At 39.4% G+C, this 17,279-nt stretch overlaps 1 protein-coding gene across 1 annotated transcript in view; it reads left to right on the top strand.

Moving 5' to 3' along the window:
* The window catches only part of LOC121390154 (alkaline phosphatase-like), a 96,642-nt gene extending 86,643 nt beyond the window's left edge, over nt 1-9,999 (top strand). The window contains exon 10 of the mRNA XM_041521900.1: nt 9,803-9,999. Within this exon, the coding sequence (XP_041377834.1) occupies nt 9,803-9,855 (53 nt within the window). The 3' untranslated portion in view covers nt 9,856-9,999. The remainder of the gene's footprint in view (nt 1-9,802) is intronic.
* The last annotated feature ends 7,280 nt before the right edge of the window (nt 10,000-17,279 follow it).

Genomic DNA, 17,279 nt, shown 5'->3' with positions numbered 1-17,279 from the left:
AACATTAAGAATACCACACCTCTTCATTCATACATCAACACAAGAACGTGTCAAAAGTCAGCGGTCTGAAAAAGTTTTATCACTTCCATTTCAACAGGTGAGATTTTATCGCGGGACTGAGGTGTTGCGACCCTTTCCGAGCGCGGCTGCCTCGTCACCTTAACAAAAAGTCGCCGGCGGTATCTTGATGAAGCGATAAAATCAGCTGATTATTAAGAGAAATATATATGTACTTTTGTAGGTAGTATCACTTAGATAGGACAACAAGCCGGAGTAATTTCTACAAATGTTTTACGAATTGCTGTACCTTTTTTTTTGGTCATGAATAGGGGACCTACGTCGATTAATCCCGCACGTGGCTTAATTTCCGCGCTCAATAATGCGATCCAATTTCTCGTCATTTCTGATCGTTATCGAACAGGTATTCACTTCTATCACTTTCACTTCTTCCTTTGATCACATGTCTCGGTGTAATTTAGACAGAAGTCAACAGGTTTTATTTCCATTAAATTATCTCCGCCCATATATGTGTGGTGACAAGTTGTAAAATAACACAATAAAAGAACCGGAAGTTGGTAATAATTTTGTTTTAAATCGCATGTAGAGCCCACTGGCAACAGCCAGCGGGTGGCGGTATGGTCTTCTCTATTTCAAATATAACATTTGTTTTGTTTAACGACATCACTAGAGCACAATGATTTATTAATCATCGGCTATTGGATGTCAAACATATTTTAAATAATCATATTGATGTACCTACCTTTGTTTGACATCCAATAGCTGATGTATATTTTTGTGCTGGAAAGTCGTTCAACATTCATTCGTTCATTCATTCATTCATTCATTCATCCGTCCATCCGTTCATTCATTCATTCCATAATCACATATTTTTTCCATCATGTTTTACATTTAAATAACTCAGTGCGTTCGGTCCCCCCCCCCCCCCCCCCCAAAAAAAAAAGAAGAAACAAAAGGGCGGGCAATCCCCCATGTCAATAGTAGCGGCGGGGTTGTACCTAGCTGGGGTGGGCAAATGATTTAGGTGGAGCCCATGTACTCCCTTATGTATATCAAGTAATTAATTTTAAAAACCCAAAATAATGTGATAAGATGACGAGTCTTATTTATCATATTCCACAGAACTACACCACATTAATGGTATTTGTCACGGGGATCCTATAATACCCGTAACTGAATGAAACACGATTATCAAAATATCTCTCCTAACTGTGTATCTATTAGATCTCTGACCGGCCTCGGTGGCGTAGTGGTTAGGCCATTGGTCTACAGGCTGGTAGGTACTGGGTTCGGATCCCAGTCGAGGCATGGACTTTTTAATCCAGATACCGACTCCAAACCCCGAGTGAGTGCCCCGCAAGGCTCAATGGGTAGGTGTAAACCACTTGCACCGACCAGTGATCCCATAACTGGTTCAACAAAGGCCATGGTTTGTGCTCTCCTGCCTGTGGGAAGCGCAAATAAAAGATCCCTTGCTGCCTGTCGTAAAAGAGTAGCCTATGTGGCGACAGCGGGTTTCCTCTAAAACAAATCTGTGTGGTCCTTAACCATATGTCTGACGCCATATAACCGTAAATAAAATGCGATGAGTGCGTCGTTAAATAAAACACTTCTTTCTTTCTTTCTATTAGATCTCTCTGTAACGGGAGGTTATACCCCAGTGTGGCTCGTCTAGGTATGATCAGAGATACGATCTATATAAAGTATATGTAATATAGCACGTTTAGTTCACTAGAAACACAACAAAAACACAATACACTTTGGAATCTGTATTAACCTACGCTGACAATGTACTGCCGCAGTAGTTAATTAACAACAACAAATAATAACAACTCAGAACTGATCAAATAAAGTTTGTTTTATTTAACGACGCCGCTAGAGCACATTGATTTTTTATCTTATCATCGGCTATTGGACGTCAAACATATGGTCATTCTGACACTGTTTTTAGAGGAAACCCGCTGTCGCCACATAGGCTACTCTTTTTACGACAGGCAGCAAGGGATCTTTTATTTGCGCTTCCCACAGGCAGGATAGCACAAACCAAGGCCTTTGTTGAACCAGTTATGGATCACTGGTCGGTGCAAGTGGTTTACACCTACCCATTGAGCCTTGCGGAGCACTCACTCAGGGTTTGGAGTCGGTATCTCGATTAAAAATCCCATGCCTCGACTGGGATCCGAACCCAGTACCTACCAGTCTGTAGACCGATGGCCTGCCACGACGCCACCGAGGCCGGTCAGAACTGATCACTTAATTAGTTAATCTCTAGGTGTCTAGTTTACACAATATGCTAATCACTTCACCGTGACACAACACCCACACGTGTGATAATTGAGAAACGCTTCCAGGAGAACTTAATTAATAACGGAATTACAACTCTATTCCTAACTGGTTAATTTTTAATTAACCCTTAACTACTCATTCAGTAACGTGTGATAATTGAGAAACGCTTCCAGGAGAACTTAATTAATAACGGAATTACAACTCTATTCCTAAACTGGTTAATTTTTAATTAACCCTTAACTACTCATTCAGTAACCTTGTAACACAGAATTAATACTGGTACCTATCACAATAAAGACAATAACCTACAGTTTACCTAGGTCCTCTAGGATGACTGGCTAAGCTTTAATAATTATTTAGACAGTGAGCCTACAGATTACTGCGTCAGATGACCGGCAGCACCGTCTAAATAATATTGGTATATTACAGTATTAAAATATTTAAAGTCACATCAATCACATCAAGGTTATACACAGAGCAGAAAAATATATTTACCACGCCCGGACTGAACTTATATATTTCGTTCAGTGGACGACGTCCGTTTCCCCCTGAAGCCTTCCTATGTTTCTCCCTGATATGTCTAAAACCCTAGCTATTTATCATAAAAGCCGAATATCGCCTGGGAGTACATCGCGACACCTCCCCCTATCAAGTGATATTTCCAAGCGACCACGCCGGAATATTTTTCTTAGATGGTCAGACTTACTGTCGCCAGTTCGCTAGAGATTCCATGGTCGCGCGGAGGTATTACGTAACTACTGGCCACATGGCCTCCGCACGTGGGCTGGGTGTGTATTAGAAAAAGCTCGACGACCGTCGCGCGGAGGTATTACGTAACAAGTTGCCCACCTGGGCTTAAGTGCATATTGGAACTGCACACGACCCTCTAAAACAATTAATATCGCCACAGGCGAAAACAAAATTAAGAGCATGTTCCGTCACAGTATTAAATTACTTTTGTTTTAGCATGCATTATCTATGGATGCAATTATCAATGACACCGAATACGTTTATGGTAGACGAGAAATTTAAATCCGCAGAATTGTAGTTAATTTAAAAATTCCTTGTTTCTGCCTGTGGAAATCCCTATAATAACTGTGCTTTTTTCCCCTTGCTTTATTTTCATATCTACCTATATATACTTATTTTAGATTAGGTCCGATATTGGCATGTCGCCCAAAAGTGAAATAGAGAAAAAAAATGAAATAAGTATTATTGTCAATGTCATGCCGCCCAAAAGGCAAAACGGAGAAGAAAAAAGTGAAATAAGTATTATTGTCATTGTTCATTTGACCAATTTCCTCCGCGGGTCATCAAATTCACAGAAGTCAACAGGTTTTATTTCCATTAAATTATCTCCGCCCATATATGTGTGGTGACAAGTTGTAAAATAACACAATAAAAGAACCGGAAGTTGGTAATAATTTGTTTTAAATCGCATATAGAGCCCACTGGCAACAGCCAGCGGGTGGCGGTATGGTCTTCTCTATTTCAAATATAACATTTGTTTTGTTTAACGACATCACTAGAGCACAATGATTTATTAATCATCGGCTATTGGATGTCAAACATATTTTAAATAATCATATTGATGTACCTACCTTTGTTTGACATCCAATAGCTGATGTATATTTTTGTGCTGGAAAGTCGTTCAACATTCATTCGTTCATTCATTCATTCATTCATTCATCCGTCCATCCGTTCATTCATTCATTCCATAATCACATATTTTTTCCATCATGTTTTACATTTAAATAACTCAGTGCGTTCGGTCCCCCCCCCCCCCCCCAAAAAAAAAAAAGAAGAAACAAAAGGGCGGGCAATCCCCCATGTCAATAGTAGCGGCGGGGTTGTACCTAGCTGGGGTGGGCAAATGATTTAGGTGGAGCCCATGTACTCCCTTATGTTATATCAAGTAATTAATTTTAAAAACCCAAAATAATGTGATAAGATGACGAGTCTTATTTATCATATTCCACAGAACTACACCACATTAATGGTATTTGTCACGGGGATCCTATAATACCCGTAACTGAATGAAACACGATTATCAAAATATCTCTCCTAACTGTGTATCTATTAGATCTCTGACCGGCCTCGGTGGCGTAGTGGTTAGGCCATTGGTCTACAGGCTGGTAGGTACTGGGTTCGGATCCCAGTCGAGGCATGGACTTTTTAATCCAGATACCGACTCCAAACCCCGAGTGAGTGCCCCGCAAGGCTCAATGGGTAGGTGTAAACCACTTGCACCGACCAGTGATCCATAACTGGTTCAACAAAGGCCATGGTTTGTGCTCTCCTGCCTGTGGGAAGCGCAAATAAAAGATCCCTTGCTGCCTGTCGTAAAAGAGTAGCCTATGTGGCGACAGCGGGTTTCCTCTAAAACAAATCTGTGTGGTCCTTAACCATATGTCTGACGCCATATAACCGTAAATAAAATGCGTTGAGTGCGTCGTTAAATAAAACACTTCTTTCTTTCTTTCTATTAGATCTCTCTGTAACGGGAGGTTATACCCCAGTGTGGCTCGTCTAGGTATGATCAGAGATACGATCTATATAAAGTATATGTAATATAGCACGTTTAGTTCACTAGAAAACACAACAAAAACACAATACACTTTGGAATCTGTATTAACCTACGCTGACAAATGTACTGCCGCAGTAGTTAATTAACAACAACAAATAATAACAACTCAGAACTGATCAAATAAAGTTTGTTTTATTTAACGACGCCGCTAGAGCACATTGATTTTTTATCTTATCATCGGCTATTGGACGTCAAACATATGGTCATTCTGACACTGTTTTTAGAGGAAACCCGCTGTCGCCACATAGGCTACTCTTTTTACGACAGGCAGCAAGGGATCTTTTATTTGCGCTTCCCACAGGCAGGATAGCACAAACCAAGGCCTTTGTTGAACCAGTTATGGATCACTGGTCGGTGCAAGTGGTTTACACCTACCCATTGAGCCTTGCGGAGCATTCACTCAGGGTTTGGAGTCGGTATCTCGATTAAAAATCCCATGCCTCGACTGGGATCCGAACCCAGTACCTACCAGTCTGTAGACCGATGGCCTGCCACGACGCCACCGAGGCCGGTCAGAACTGATCACTTAATTAGTTAATCTCTAGGTGTCTAGTTTACACAATATGCTAATCACTTCACCGTGACACAACACCCACACGTGTGATAATTGAGAAACGCTTCCAGGAGAACTTAATTAATAACGGAATTACAACTCTATTCCTAACTGGTTAATTTTTAATTAACCCTTAACTACTCATTCAGTAACGTGTGATAATTGAGAAACGCTTCCAGGAGAACTTAATTAATAACGGAATTACAACTCTATTCCTAACTGGTTAATTTTTAATTAACCCTTAACTACTCATTCAGTAACCTTGTAACACAGAATTAATACTGGTACCTATCACAATAAAGACAATAACCTACAGTTTACCTAGGTCCTCTAGGATGACTGGCTAAGCTTTAATAATTATTTAGACAGTGAGCCTACAGATTACTGCGTCAGATGACCGGCAGCACCGTCTAAATAATATTGGTATATTACAGTATTAAAATATTTAAAGTCACATCAATCACATCAAGGTTATACACAGAGCAGAAAAATATATTTACCACGCCCGGACTGAACTTATATATTTCGTTCAGTGGACGACGTCCGTTTCCCCTGAAGCCTTCCTATGTTTCTCCCTGATATGTCTAAAACCCTAGCTATTTATCATAAAAGCCGAATATCGCCTGGGAGTACATCGCGACACCTCCCCCTATCAAGTGATATTTCCAAGCGACCACGCCGGAATATTTTTCTTAGATGGTCAGACTTACTGTCGCCAGTTCGCTAGAGATTCCATGGTCGCGCGGAGGTATTACGTAACTACTGGCCACATGGCCTCCGCACGTGGGCTGGGTGTGTATTAGAAAAAGCTCGACGACCGTCGCGCGGAGGTATTACGTAACAAGTTGCCCACCTGGGCTTAAGTGCATATTGGAACTGCACACGACCCTCTAAAACAATTAATATCGCCACAGGCGAAAACAAAATTAAGAGCATGTTCCGTCACAGTATTAAATTACTTTTGTTTTAGCATGCATTATCTATGGATGCAATTATCAATGACACCGAATACGTTTATGGTAGACGAGAAATTTAAATCCGCAGAATTGTAGTTAATTTAAAAATTCCTTGTTTCTGCCTGTGGAAATCCCTATAATAACTGTGCTTTTTTCCCCTTGCTTTATTTTCATATCTACCTATATATACTTATTTTAGATTAGGTCCGATATTGGCATGTCGCCCAAAAAGTGAAATAGAGAAAAAAAATGAAATAAGTATTATTGTCAATGTCATGCCGCCCAAAAGGCAAAACGGAGAAGAAAAAAGTGAAATAAGTATTATTGTCATTGTTCATTTGACCAATTTGCTCCGCGGGTCATCAAATTCACAGAAGTCAACAGGTTTTATTTCCATTAAATTATCTCCGCCCATATATGTGTGGTGACAAGTTGTAAAATAACACAATAAAAGAACCGGAAGTTGGTAATAATTTTGTTTTAAATCGCATATAGAGCCCACTGGCAACAGCCAGCGGGTGGCGGTATGGTCTTCTCTATTTCAAATATAACATTTGTTTTGTTTAACGACATCACTAGAGCACAATGATTTATTAATCATCGGCTATTGGATGTCAAACATATTTTAAATAATCATATTGATGTACCTACCTTTGTTTGACATCCAATAGCTGATGTATATTTTTGTGCTGGAAAGTCGTTCAACATTCATTCGTTCATTCATTCATTCATTCATTCATCCGTCCATCCGTTCATTCATTCATTCCATAATCACATATTTTTTCCATCATGTTTTACATTTAAATAACTCAGTGCGTTCGGTCCCCCCCCCCCCCCCCCCCCAAAAAAAAAAGAAAAAAAGAAAGAAAAAAAAGTGCGGGCAATCCCCCATGTCAATAGTAGCGGCGGGGTTGTACCTAGCTGGGGTGGGCACATGATTTAGGTGGAGCCCATGTACTCCCTTATGTTATATCAAGTAATTAATTTTAAAAACCCAAAATAATGTTGATAAGATGACGAGTCTTATTTATCATATTCCATAGAACTACACCACATTAATGGTATTTGTCACGGGGATCCTATAATACCCGTAACTGAATGAAACACGATTATCAAAATATCTCTCCTAACTGTGTATCTATTAGATCTCTGACCGGCCTCGGTGGCGTAGTGGTTAGGCCATTGGTCTACAGGCTGGTAGGTACTGGGTTCGGATCCCAGTCGAGGCATGGAATTTTTAATCCAGATACCGAGTGAGTGCCCCGCAAGGCTCAATGGGTAGGTGTAAACCACTTGCACCGACCAGTGATCCATAACTGGTTCAACAAAGGCCATGGTTTGTGCTCTCCTGCCTGTGGGAAGCGCAAATAAAAGATCCCTTGCTGCCTGTCGTAAAAGAGTAGCCTATGTGGCGACAGCGGGTTTCCTCTAAAACAAATCTGTGTGGTCCTTAACCATATGTCTGACGCCATATAACCGTAAATAATATGTGTTGAGTGCGTCGTTAAATAAAACACTTCTTTCTTTCTTTCTATTAGATCTCTCTGTAACGGGAGGTTATACCCCAGTGTGGCTCGTCTAGGTATGATCAGAGATACGATCTATATAAAGTATATGTAATATAGCACGTTTAGTTCACTAGAAAACACAACAAAAACACAATACACTTTGGAATCTGTATTAACCTACGCTGACAAATGTACTGCCGCAGTAGTTAATTAACAACAACAAATAATAACCCAGAACTGATCACTTAATTAGTTAATCTCTAGGTGTCTAGTTTACACAATATGCTAATCACTTTACCGTGACACAACACCCACACGTGTGATAATTGAGAAACGCTTCTATGAGAACTTATTTAATAAAGGAATTACAACTCTATTCCTAACTGGTTAATTTTTAATTAACCCTTAACTACTCATTCAGTAACCTTGTAACACAGAATTAATACTGGTACCTATCACAATAAAGACAATAACCTACAGTTTACCTAGGTCCTCTAGGATGACTGGCTAAGCTTTAATAATTATTTAGACAGTGAGCCTACAGATTACTGCGTCAGATGACCGGCAGCACCGTCTAAATAATATTGGTATATTACAGTATTAAAATATTTAAAGTCACATCAATCACATCAAGGTTATACACAGAGCAGAAAAATATATTTACCACGCCCAGACTGAACTTATATATTTCGTTCAGTGGACGACGTCCGTTTCCCCTGAAGCCTTCCTATGTTTCTCCCTGATATGTCTAAAACCCTAGCTATTTATCATAAAAGCCGAATATCGCCTGGGAGTACATCGCGACACCTCCCCCTATCAAGTGATATTTCCAAGCGACCACGCCGGAATATTTTTCTTAGATGGTCAGACTTACTGTCGCCAGTTCGCTAGAGATTCCATGGTCGCGCGGAGGTATTACGTAACTACTGGCCACATGGCCTCCGCACGTGGGCTGGGTGTGTATTAGAAAAAGCTCGACGACCGTCGCGCGGAGGTATTACGTAACAAGTTGCCCACCTGGGCTTAAGTGCATATTGGAACTGCACACGACCCTCTAAAACAATTAATATCGCCACAGGCGAAAACAAAATTAAGAGCATGTTCCGTCACAGTATTAAATTACTTTTGTTTTAGCATGCATTATCTATGGATGCAATTATCAATGACACCGAATACGTTTATGGTAGGCGAGAAATTTAAATCCGCAGAATTGTAGTTAATTTAAAAATTTCTTGTTTCTGCCTGTGGAAATCCCTATAATAACTGTGCTTTTTTCCCCTTGCTTTATTTTCATATCTACCTATATATACTTATTTTAGATTAGGTCCGATATTGGCATGTCGCCCAAAAAGTGAAATAGAGAAAAAAAAATGAAATAAGTATTATTGTCAATGTCATGCCGCCCAAAAGGCAAAACGGAGAAGAAAAAAGTGAAATAAGTATTATTGTCATTGTTCATTTGACCAATTTGCTCCGCGGGTCATCAAATTCTATGGGGTTTTTTTTGTGCGTGTGTCACCCAAACCTCGCTGTTTTATTGCAGAACATTTCTCAATACAACACTGGAAATCGCCGACCGAAATTCGTGTAAGCACCTGTGTGAATACGTCGCACATCAGTCAAATGAACATTTTCATTGTTTAGAGCGAAAAAGTCAAGATAACACAATATTCCCAAATGAATGGTTTGTCACATAAAAAAGAGGTTGACCTTTTCCATAATGATCGTTTCATGTGGAAGTTGTTTTCGTGGTTATATCCAACTCAGAACTGGACGGTACTTGAAGGATAAAGCAGTCACCTGATCATAAGTTACATTTATATATATATATATATATATATTTATTTATTTATTTATTTATTTATTTACTTGTGTTTTATTCACCATCATTTAGCTGAGTCACTTGAGTCATCGCTTGAGGTGCTTGCGGGGGATCCATTCAGCTGATTGGTTTTTTCTTCACAACTGGACAAAGGCCGTGGTATGTATTTTCCTGTCTGTGGGAAAGTGCATATAAGAGATCTCATGCTGCTTTAGGAAGAAAATGTCACGAGTTTCCTATGATGACTACGTGTCAGAATTTCCAAATGTTTGACATCCAATAGCCGATGATACGTTCATCAATGTGCTCCAGTGGTGTCGTTAAATAAAACAAACTTTAACTTTATTAGTTTTAAACATATTAACTGCTACACACACACACACACATACATATATATATATATATATATAATATATATATATATTATATATATATATTAATTTATATACATATATACATGTATATACACATACACATATACATGATATATATATATATATATATATAATATATATATATATATATATACACATGTATACACACACACATACACACACACACACACACACACACACACACACACACACACACACATTCTCAAATATGGAGCAACATGTATAGTCTTACAGTGTCTATATTATATACGTATAGAACATTAATTGTGCTACAATTTATTTTCAGAATGGCGCCATTGATAACACGGTTTATACATCACTATGGGGTATCTATATGTATACGCGGGGGCGACACTCTACGTCAGATGTATTTTTATTTTTACAGTATGACTGTGAAAAGGAATTATTTGCTTGTACAAAGGCTAGCGAATTTCACAGGCCGTTTGTTCCCGTATTAAACATAATAGATCATTCAGAAAAAAAAGGTTTTGGATTATAGTCACAAGATAGCAATGACAGCTATGTTGTTGACATACCCGCTTCAGATCTCAATAAATGTGATAGGGAATCAAAATAGTGTTTGGTGGTCCACAAACGATTTCACGCGACTAAAATATAATGTTTGTTCAGTTTAATAAAGAAAGAAAGAAATGTTTCATTTAACGACGCACTCAACACATATTGTTTACGGTTATATAGCGCGGAACATATGGTTAAGGACCACACAGATATTGAGAGAGGAAACCCGCTGTCGCCACTTCATGGGCTACTCTTTTCGATTAGCAGCAAGCAATATTTTATATGCACCATCCCACAGACAGGGTAGTACATACCACGACCTTTGATATGCCAGTCGTGGTGCATTGGCTGGAACGAGCAATAGTTCAGTTTAATAACGTCATTAAAGCATTTTGATTTATTAATCGCCGTCTGCTGAATGTCAGACATTTGATAATTCTGACACACAGTCTTCAGAGTAGTACACCAAATGCCGTAGTATGTGCTGACCTATCTGTAGATATAAAGATATAAAAGACCCAAGATCCAATACACGATTCAAATTCTTTGAATATGTTATTTTTGTCAGACAATTATTAAATTTAATTTTTCTGTCTTGATTTTGTTTTCGCCAATTTGGTCAGCGAAGGAGAAACTATGATCTACAATAGTTTTCATCCAGTGGCCATGAAATAAAGTTTGTTTTGTTTAACGACACTACTAGATCAAATTGACTTATTAATCATTGTCTATTGGATGTGTCACGGGGATCCTATAATACCCGTAACCGAATAAAACACGATTATCCAAATAACTCTCCTAACTGTACATCTATTAGATCTCTCTGTAACGGGCAGTTATACCCGCGTGGCTCGTCTAGGTATGATCAGAGATAAGATCTTATATAAAGTATATATTATTATAGCACGTTTAGTTCACTAGATAACACAACAAAAACACAATACACTTTGGAATCTGTATTAATCTACGCTGACAAATGTACTGCAGCAGTAGTTAATTAACAACAACAAATAGTAACAACCCCTGACTAATCACTTAATTAGTTAATCTCTAGGTGTCTAGTTTACACAATATTCTAATCACTTCACCGTGACACAACACCCACACGTGTGATAATTGAGAAACGCTTCCAGGGGAACTTAATTAATAAAGGAATTACAACTCTATTCCTAACTGGTTAATTTTTAATTAACCCTTAACTACTCATTCAGTAACCTTGTAATACAGAATTAATACTGGTACATATCACAATAAAGACAATAACCTACAGTTTACCTAGGTCCTCTAGGATGACTGGTTAAGCTTTATATATATTAGAACAGTGAGCCAACAGTTTACTGCGTCAGATTACCGGCAGCACCGTCTAAATAATATTGGTATAATACAGTATTAAAATATTTAAAGTCACATCAATCACATCAAGGTTATACAACAGAGCAGAAATAATATTTACCAAGTCCAAACGGACGCGTTCCCTGCAAGCCTTCCAATATGTTTCTCCCTGATATCTCTAAAACCCTAGCTATTTATTATAAACCCGAATATCGCCTGGGGGTACAACGCGGTCCTCCCCCTATCAAGTGATATTTCTACAGCGACCAAGCCAGCATATTTTTCATAGATGGCCAGAATTGCTGACTACTTACGTAACTACTGGCCACATGGCCTCCGCAACTGGTCTGGGTGTGTATTGGAAAGAGCACGACCACCGTCGCGCAGAGGTATTACGTAACAAAGTGCCCACATGGGCTTAAGTGCATATTGGAACTGCACACGGCCCTCTAAAACAATTAATATCGCCACAGGCGAAAAGAAATAAGAGCATGTTCCGTCACAGGATGTCACACATTTGGTAATTTGTCCACTAGTAGCAAGAGGTCTTTTATATACACCATTCCACAGGCAGGATAGCACATAACACGGCATTTTGTATACTGGTTACTGAACGAGAAATAGCCCAATGGGCCCACTGACGGGAATCGATCCTGGACCCACCGCCGGTTAGGCGAACGCTTTACCACTGGAATGCGTCCCGCCCTCCAGTAGCCATGATGTTAGAGTATCCAAAGGTGCTTGCTACTTTCTCAGATATAAAAATGACAAAAGAAAAAAGGGCATTTGTTTTCATCACAATACAAATACCGTTCATGACAAATAAATATTTATCTAGCAGAGTATCCCGTTTTTTCATTTGTTTCCTTGTGTGTTTGTTCTTTTATGATCATCGCACATTGGATGAGATTTAACAACCATCACATACATCCTTGTCGCCAGAAGTCTACGTCTAGTTCTTCTCTTTTGTTTTGTTACTTTCTTCTCACTGTATAATTTTCATGAACTTAACACTCACCATTTTGAAATAATTTCTACATTTTTATTGCTCTCCATAACATTTCAATTCTATGCTTAATTCCACGATGTTTTGTCGCCCCCCCTGGGAGGTTTTATTTCGTCTTATTTGCAGTAACTTCTAGCAGACGTTTGCAAGCTGTGGACATAAAACGTGTGTACAATGTAGTGCCCTGTTGGTTCCTACGGCAGTTCGAGACAGTTAGGAAATACCAGGCTAAGTTTCTTCAAAAGGTCAAAGATCAAGTCTCGATCTGATTCTTATTACAGTCAATGTTGTTTTTTTTGGTGTTGATTTTTGTTCAGATAAATAACACATAACTTTGTTCTTAGTTTTTGAAGCAGAGAGAGAGAGAGAGAGAGAGAGAGAGAGAGAGAGAGAGAGAGAGAGAGAGAGAGAGAGAGAGAGAGAGAGAGAGAGAGAGAGAGAGAGAGAGAGAGAGAGAGCAGGCACATACAGACAAGAACAAGGGGAGGAAAGAGAGAAGAAGGACGGTGGTTGACAAACAAAAACAAACTGTTCGCGGACTCTTTAAAATCATCTCATCTAATTTCTTCTTTTCGATATCTCGCACCCCCCCCCCCCTCCAAAACCAAAATAAAAAAATAAAAAAACATTTTAAAAAAAAGATAAAAAAAATACGAAACATAAAAGCAAGAAACATAAAAAAAAGATGAGAAACCCCTCCTTCCCCCCCCCCCCCCCTCCCCCAACAAACCAGGTACCGATAGCTCCCGTTGTGATGCAACTCCACGCATAGGATGTACAACATGATACGTACTAAGCGATATCGTTTGATCGAAATCATAAAATAATAATAAAGAACACATGAAATTTAAACGACTTCAACAATGGCTGAATGAAAATATCATTTTGCAAAGCACTTTAAAATGTATAAGTAATGTGATATGTCATATATCATCTTCGTTTGATTTTAAAAATATATTTTATTACCATACCACCTAACCGGCCATGGAGATACGGTAATTAAATTTAGCTTTTATAAATGCAGTTAAAAAGAACACACACACACACACACACACACACACACACACACACACACACACACACACACACACACACACAACCCCCGCCCCACAAAAGCAGGAAGACATACCTTCGTTGAAGCTTGTAATTACTTTTTTCTCAAATTCTAACGTGGATATAAACAAGGTGACTACATTTCCCCTTATTTATTCATTATATACATCAATTTGTTATCTAGGTTTCAAACAAAGGGAGATATCAAAGAGATAAATAAACGTAAGTATGCCATATTTCCACATGGAATGAATGAATATTTAACGAAACCTCAGCACGAACAATACATCGGCTATTTGGTGTCAAACTATGGTAAAGGCAAAACTTAGTGATGGTTAACATCAATATAAAAATTCAACAGTTAAATTGAAATACAGTGTAAATTTCCACTTGGAGATGGTATAAATTGTACAATATGTTTACCTGTACAAATGATAATAAAAATATGTGATACGTTTGCTACACACGAACAAAATATCTACACAAAACATGCTGCTCAGAGGACCACGTTCACAATTTGTTTTATGTTTTTTTACATAATTTTCAATTTTTGGTGTAAAAAAAATTGTATAATTGAATGTATTCTGCTAGGCAACGGATAATCCTCAAATTTTATACAAAGGTTGGGCTTATAGTGTATTTTATAGCAACCATACACATGCGATAGCAATAACAACTGAAAGTTGGCTGTTGCGTTTTTAATGGATTCAGTATATAAATAAAAATAAACTAGTAACTGAATTATTATTTTTGTCTGTACATTTCTCTCTCTTTTTTTGTAATCAAAGGACATTACCCTATTTTTTTCCCCTCCTTTTTTTTTTTGACACCGCCAACAAGGATAGGGGTAGAAAATATTTGTTTAACCTACCTGATGGATGAAAAAAAGAAGAGAATACGTGAGTGACTATTTCATAGATAATGATGCTTATCCGTCTAATAACAAGGATTATCTTTCTTGCCTGGCGCTGGGTAAACAATGCACCTGTGAAAGCGAGTCTGTGCTGACCATGTGTGGATGCTAACGAGGGAAATGTAGAAGCCCGTGCGTCTTTGTTAACCTGGACGAGTATCAACAAAGGAATTGACGAAACATGCTCGTCCTATTATTGTGCGAACATCCCTGGTCGTAAATCTCGGTCAATCAGTAATACATGTACACTACAGTGAAACCCCCTCTAAACCGGACACCCATGGAGCCAAAAACAAATGTCCGGCTTTTAAGAGTGATCGGGAGTCATGGTTTCTAAAAAGAGACTGTATGTAAAGCGTTCAGGTTTGAGGGAATTCCGGTCTATATAGGGTCCGGTCTTGATAGGTTTGTATATATATATATATATATATATATATATATATATATATATATATATATATATATATATATTACTCTTCAAAAGAAGAAACGCAAAACCACATTGTCGTAACATTTGGAGAATTGATTTAATTATTGAATGGGTAGTCCGATAATTACCAAATGTTGCAGGATTGTTCACAATTCACTCTAGTCCATTGTGAGTAAGTGATAGGACACACCACCAAGGTCAAGGTCATCTGGAGTCAATACCGGGTGTGGCCTCCGCGTGTGTTGACAACTGCCTGGCACCGCCTGCCCATTGAAGCAACCAGAGTACGGATGACGTCCCGGGGGATGGTGGCCCACTCGGCCTGCAAGGCTGCTGCCAGCTCGGGCAGGGTCTGGGGCTGTGGTTGTCGCTGTCGGAGGCGTCGGTCCAACTCGTCCCATAGATGCTCAATTGGGTTCAAATCCGGTGATATCGATGGCCAAGGAAGGACATTAATGTTGTTGTTCTGTAGGAAAGCCGTTGTGAGACGTGCTGTGTGAGGCCTGGCGTTGTCATGTTGGAACACTGCGTTGGCGTTGGCCATAACTGGAACGATGTGTGGCCGGAGGATCTGGTCAATGTAGCCATGTGCATTCAGGTTGCCCTGCACGTGGACCAGGTCAGTTCTGCCAGTGTGTGAGATGGCTGCCCACACAATGACACTACCCCCGCCGAATCTGTCCACTTCCTGCACGCAGTTTGCCGCATAACGTTCACCACGACGCCTATACACGCGACATGTTCCATCATGACGTCGGAGCAGAAATCGGGACTCGTCACTGAACCACACCTGTCTCCATCGCAGTTGAGGCCATTGTCGATGAATCTGGCACCACTGCAGTCGGAGTCGACGGTGTTGTGGTGTTAAGATGACACCTCGAACTGGACGTCTGGCACGAATTCCTACCTCACGTAGGCGGTTCCGTACGGTCTGGTCGGATATCCTGCGCAAACCTGGTATTGCTGCGGCTGTGGAGGTGGCAGTAGTCAATCGTTCCCGAAGGTGGCGTACCCGGATGTAGCGGTCCTGCCCGGGGGTAGTGACCCGTGGTCACGTGTTGATCCATGTTGCTGGTAACGGTCCCACAGTCTGGAGATGGTGCTTGGGGACACATGGAATGCCCTGGCAACGGCCGTTCTGGATTCGCCTGCGTCTAGTCGGCCGATGGCATTGTTTCTCTGCGGTTCACTGAGACGTGGCATGTCCTGGATTGTCAACTGTCGACCAGATACAGAGGCCAGGCAAGCGAACACCCTGCACTTTTATACTGTCGGTGTTCATGTTGCACGTGCAGACAACGCACGTGCAGTGGTGACATGGTTTGCACGTGGCTGCGTTTTTGCGAATATTCACATTTTGGAACTTTATTGTACAGTAGCTGCGTTTTATCGAATGTAACCGTGGGAATGTGTTTGGGACATGCAATGACCTTATATTCACAAAGCATGAACCGGTAGGAAACATAAAATCGGAGTTATAACCCATTTGTACCCTTTTGCGTTTCTTTTTTTGAAGAGTATATATATATATATGTATGTATGTATGTATGTATGTATGTATGTATGTATGTATGTATGTATGTATGTATGTATGTATATATATATATATATATATATATATATATATATATATATATACTGATGGAAAGAAAGAAGAAATCACACAAATGGTAATAAATATATATATGAAACCAATAAAAAAAATCGCATTCCACATAGTGTTAGACGTTGACCATGTTACTGGCAATGTTCAACACTGCTAATATTCAATCCCACATTTCAACTTTGTATGAAATACAGACATTAGTACTCTAGTAGTAAATAAAATTTTAAATTAATGTGGTCTACGATTCCATGGGCGTCAAAGAGTGGGGTTTTTTTTGCTGCATGCAACTGCATAT

The sequence above is a fragment of the Gigantopelta aegis genome, chromosome 15 (genome assembly GCF_016097555.1).
Source record: "Gigantopelta aegis isolate Gae_Host chromosome 15, Gae_host_genome, whole genome shotgun sequence".
Lineage (NCBI taxonomy): Eukaryota > Metazoa > Mollusca > Gastropoda > Neomphalida > Peltospiridae > Gigantopelta > Gigantopelta aegis.
This window is presented reverse-complemented; position numbering and strand designations above follow the sequence as displayed.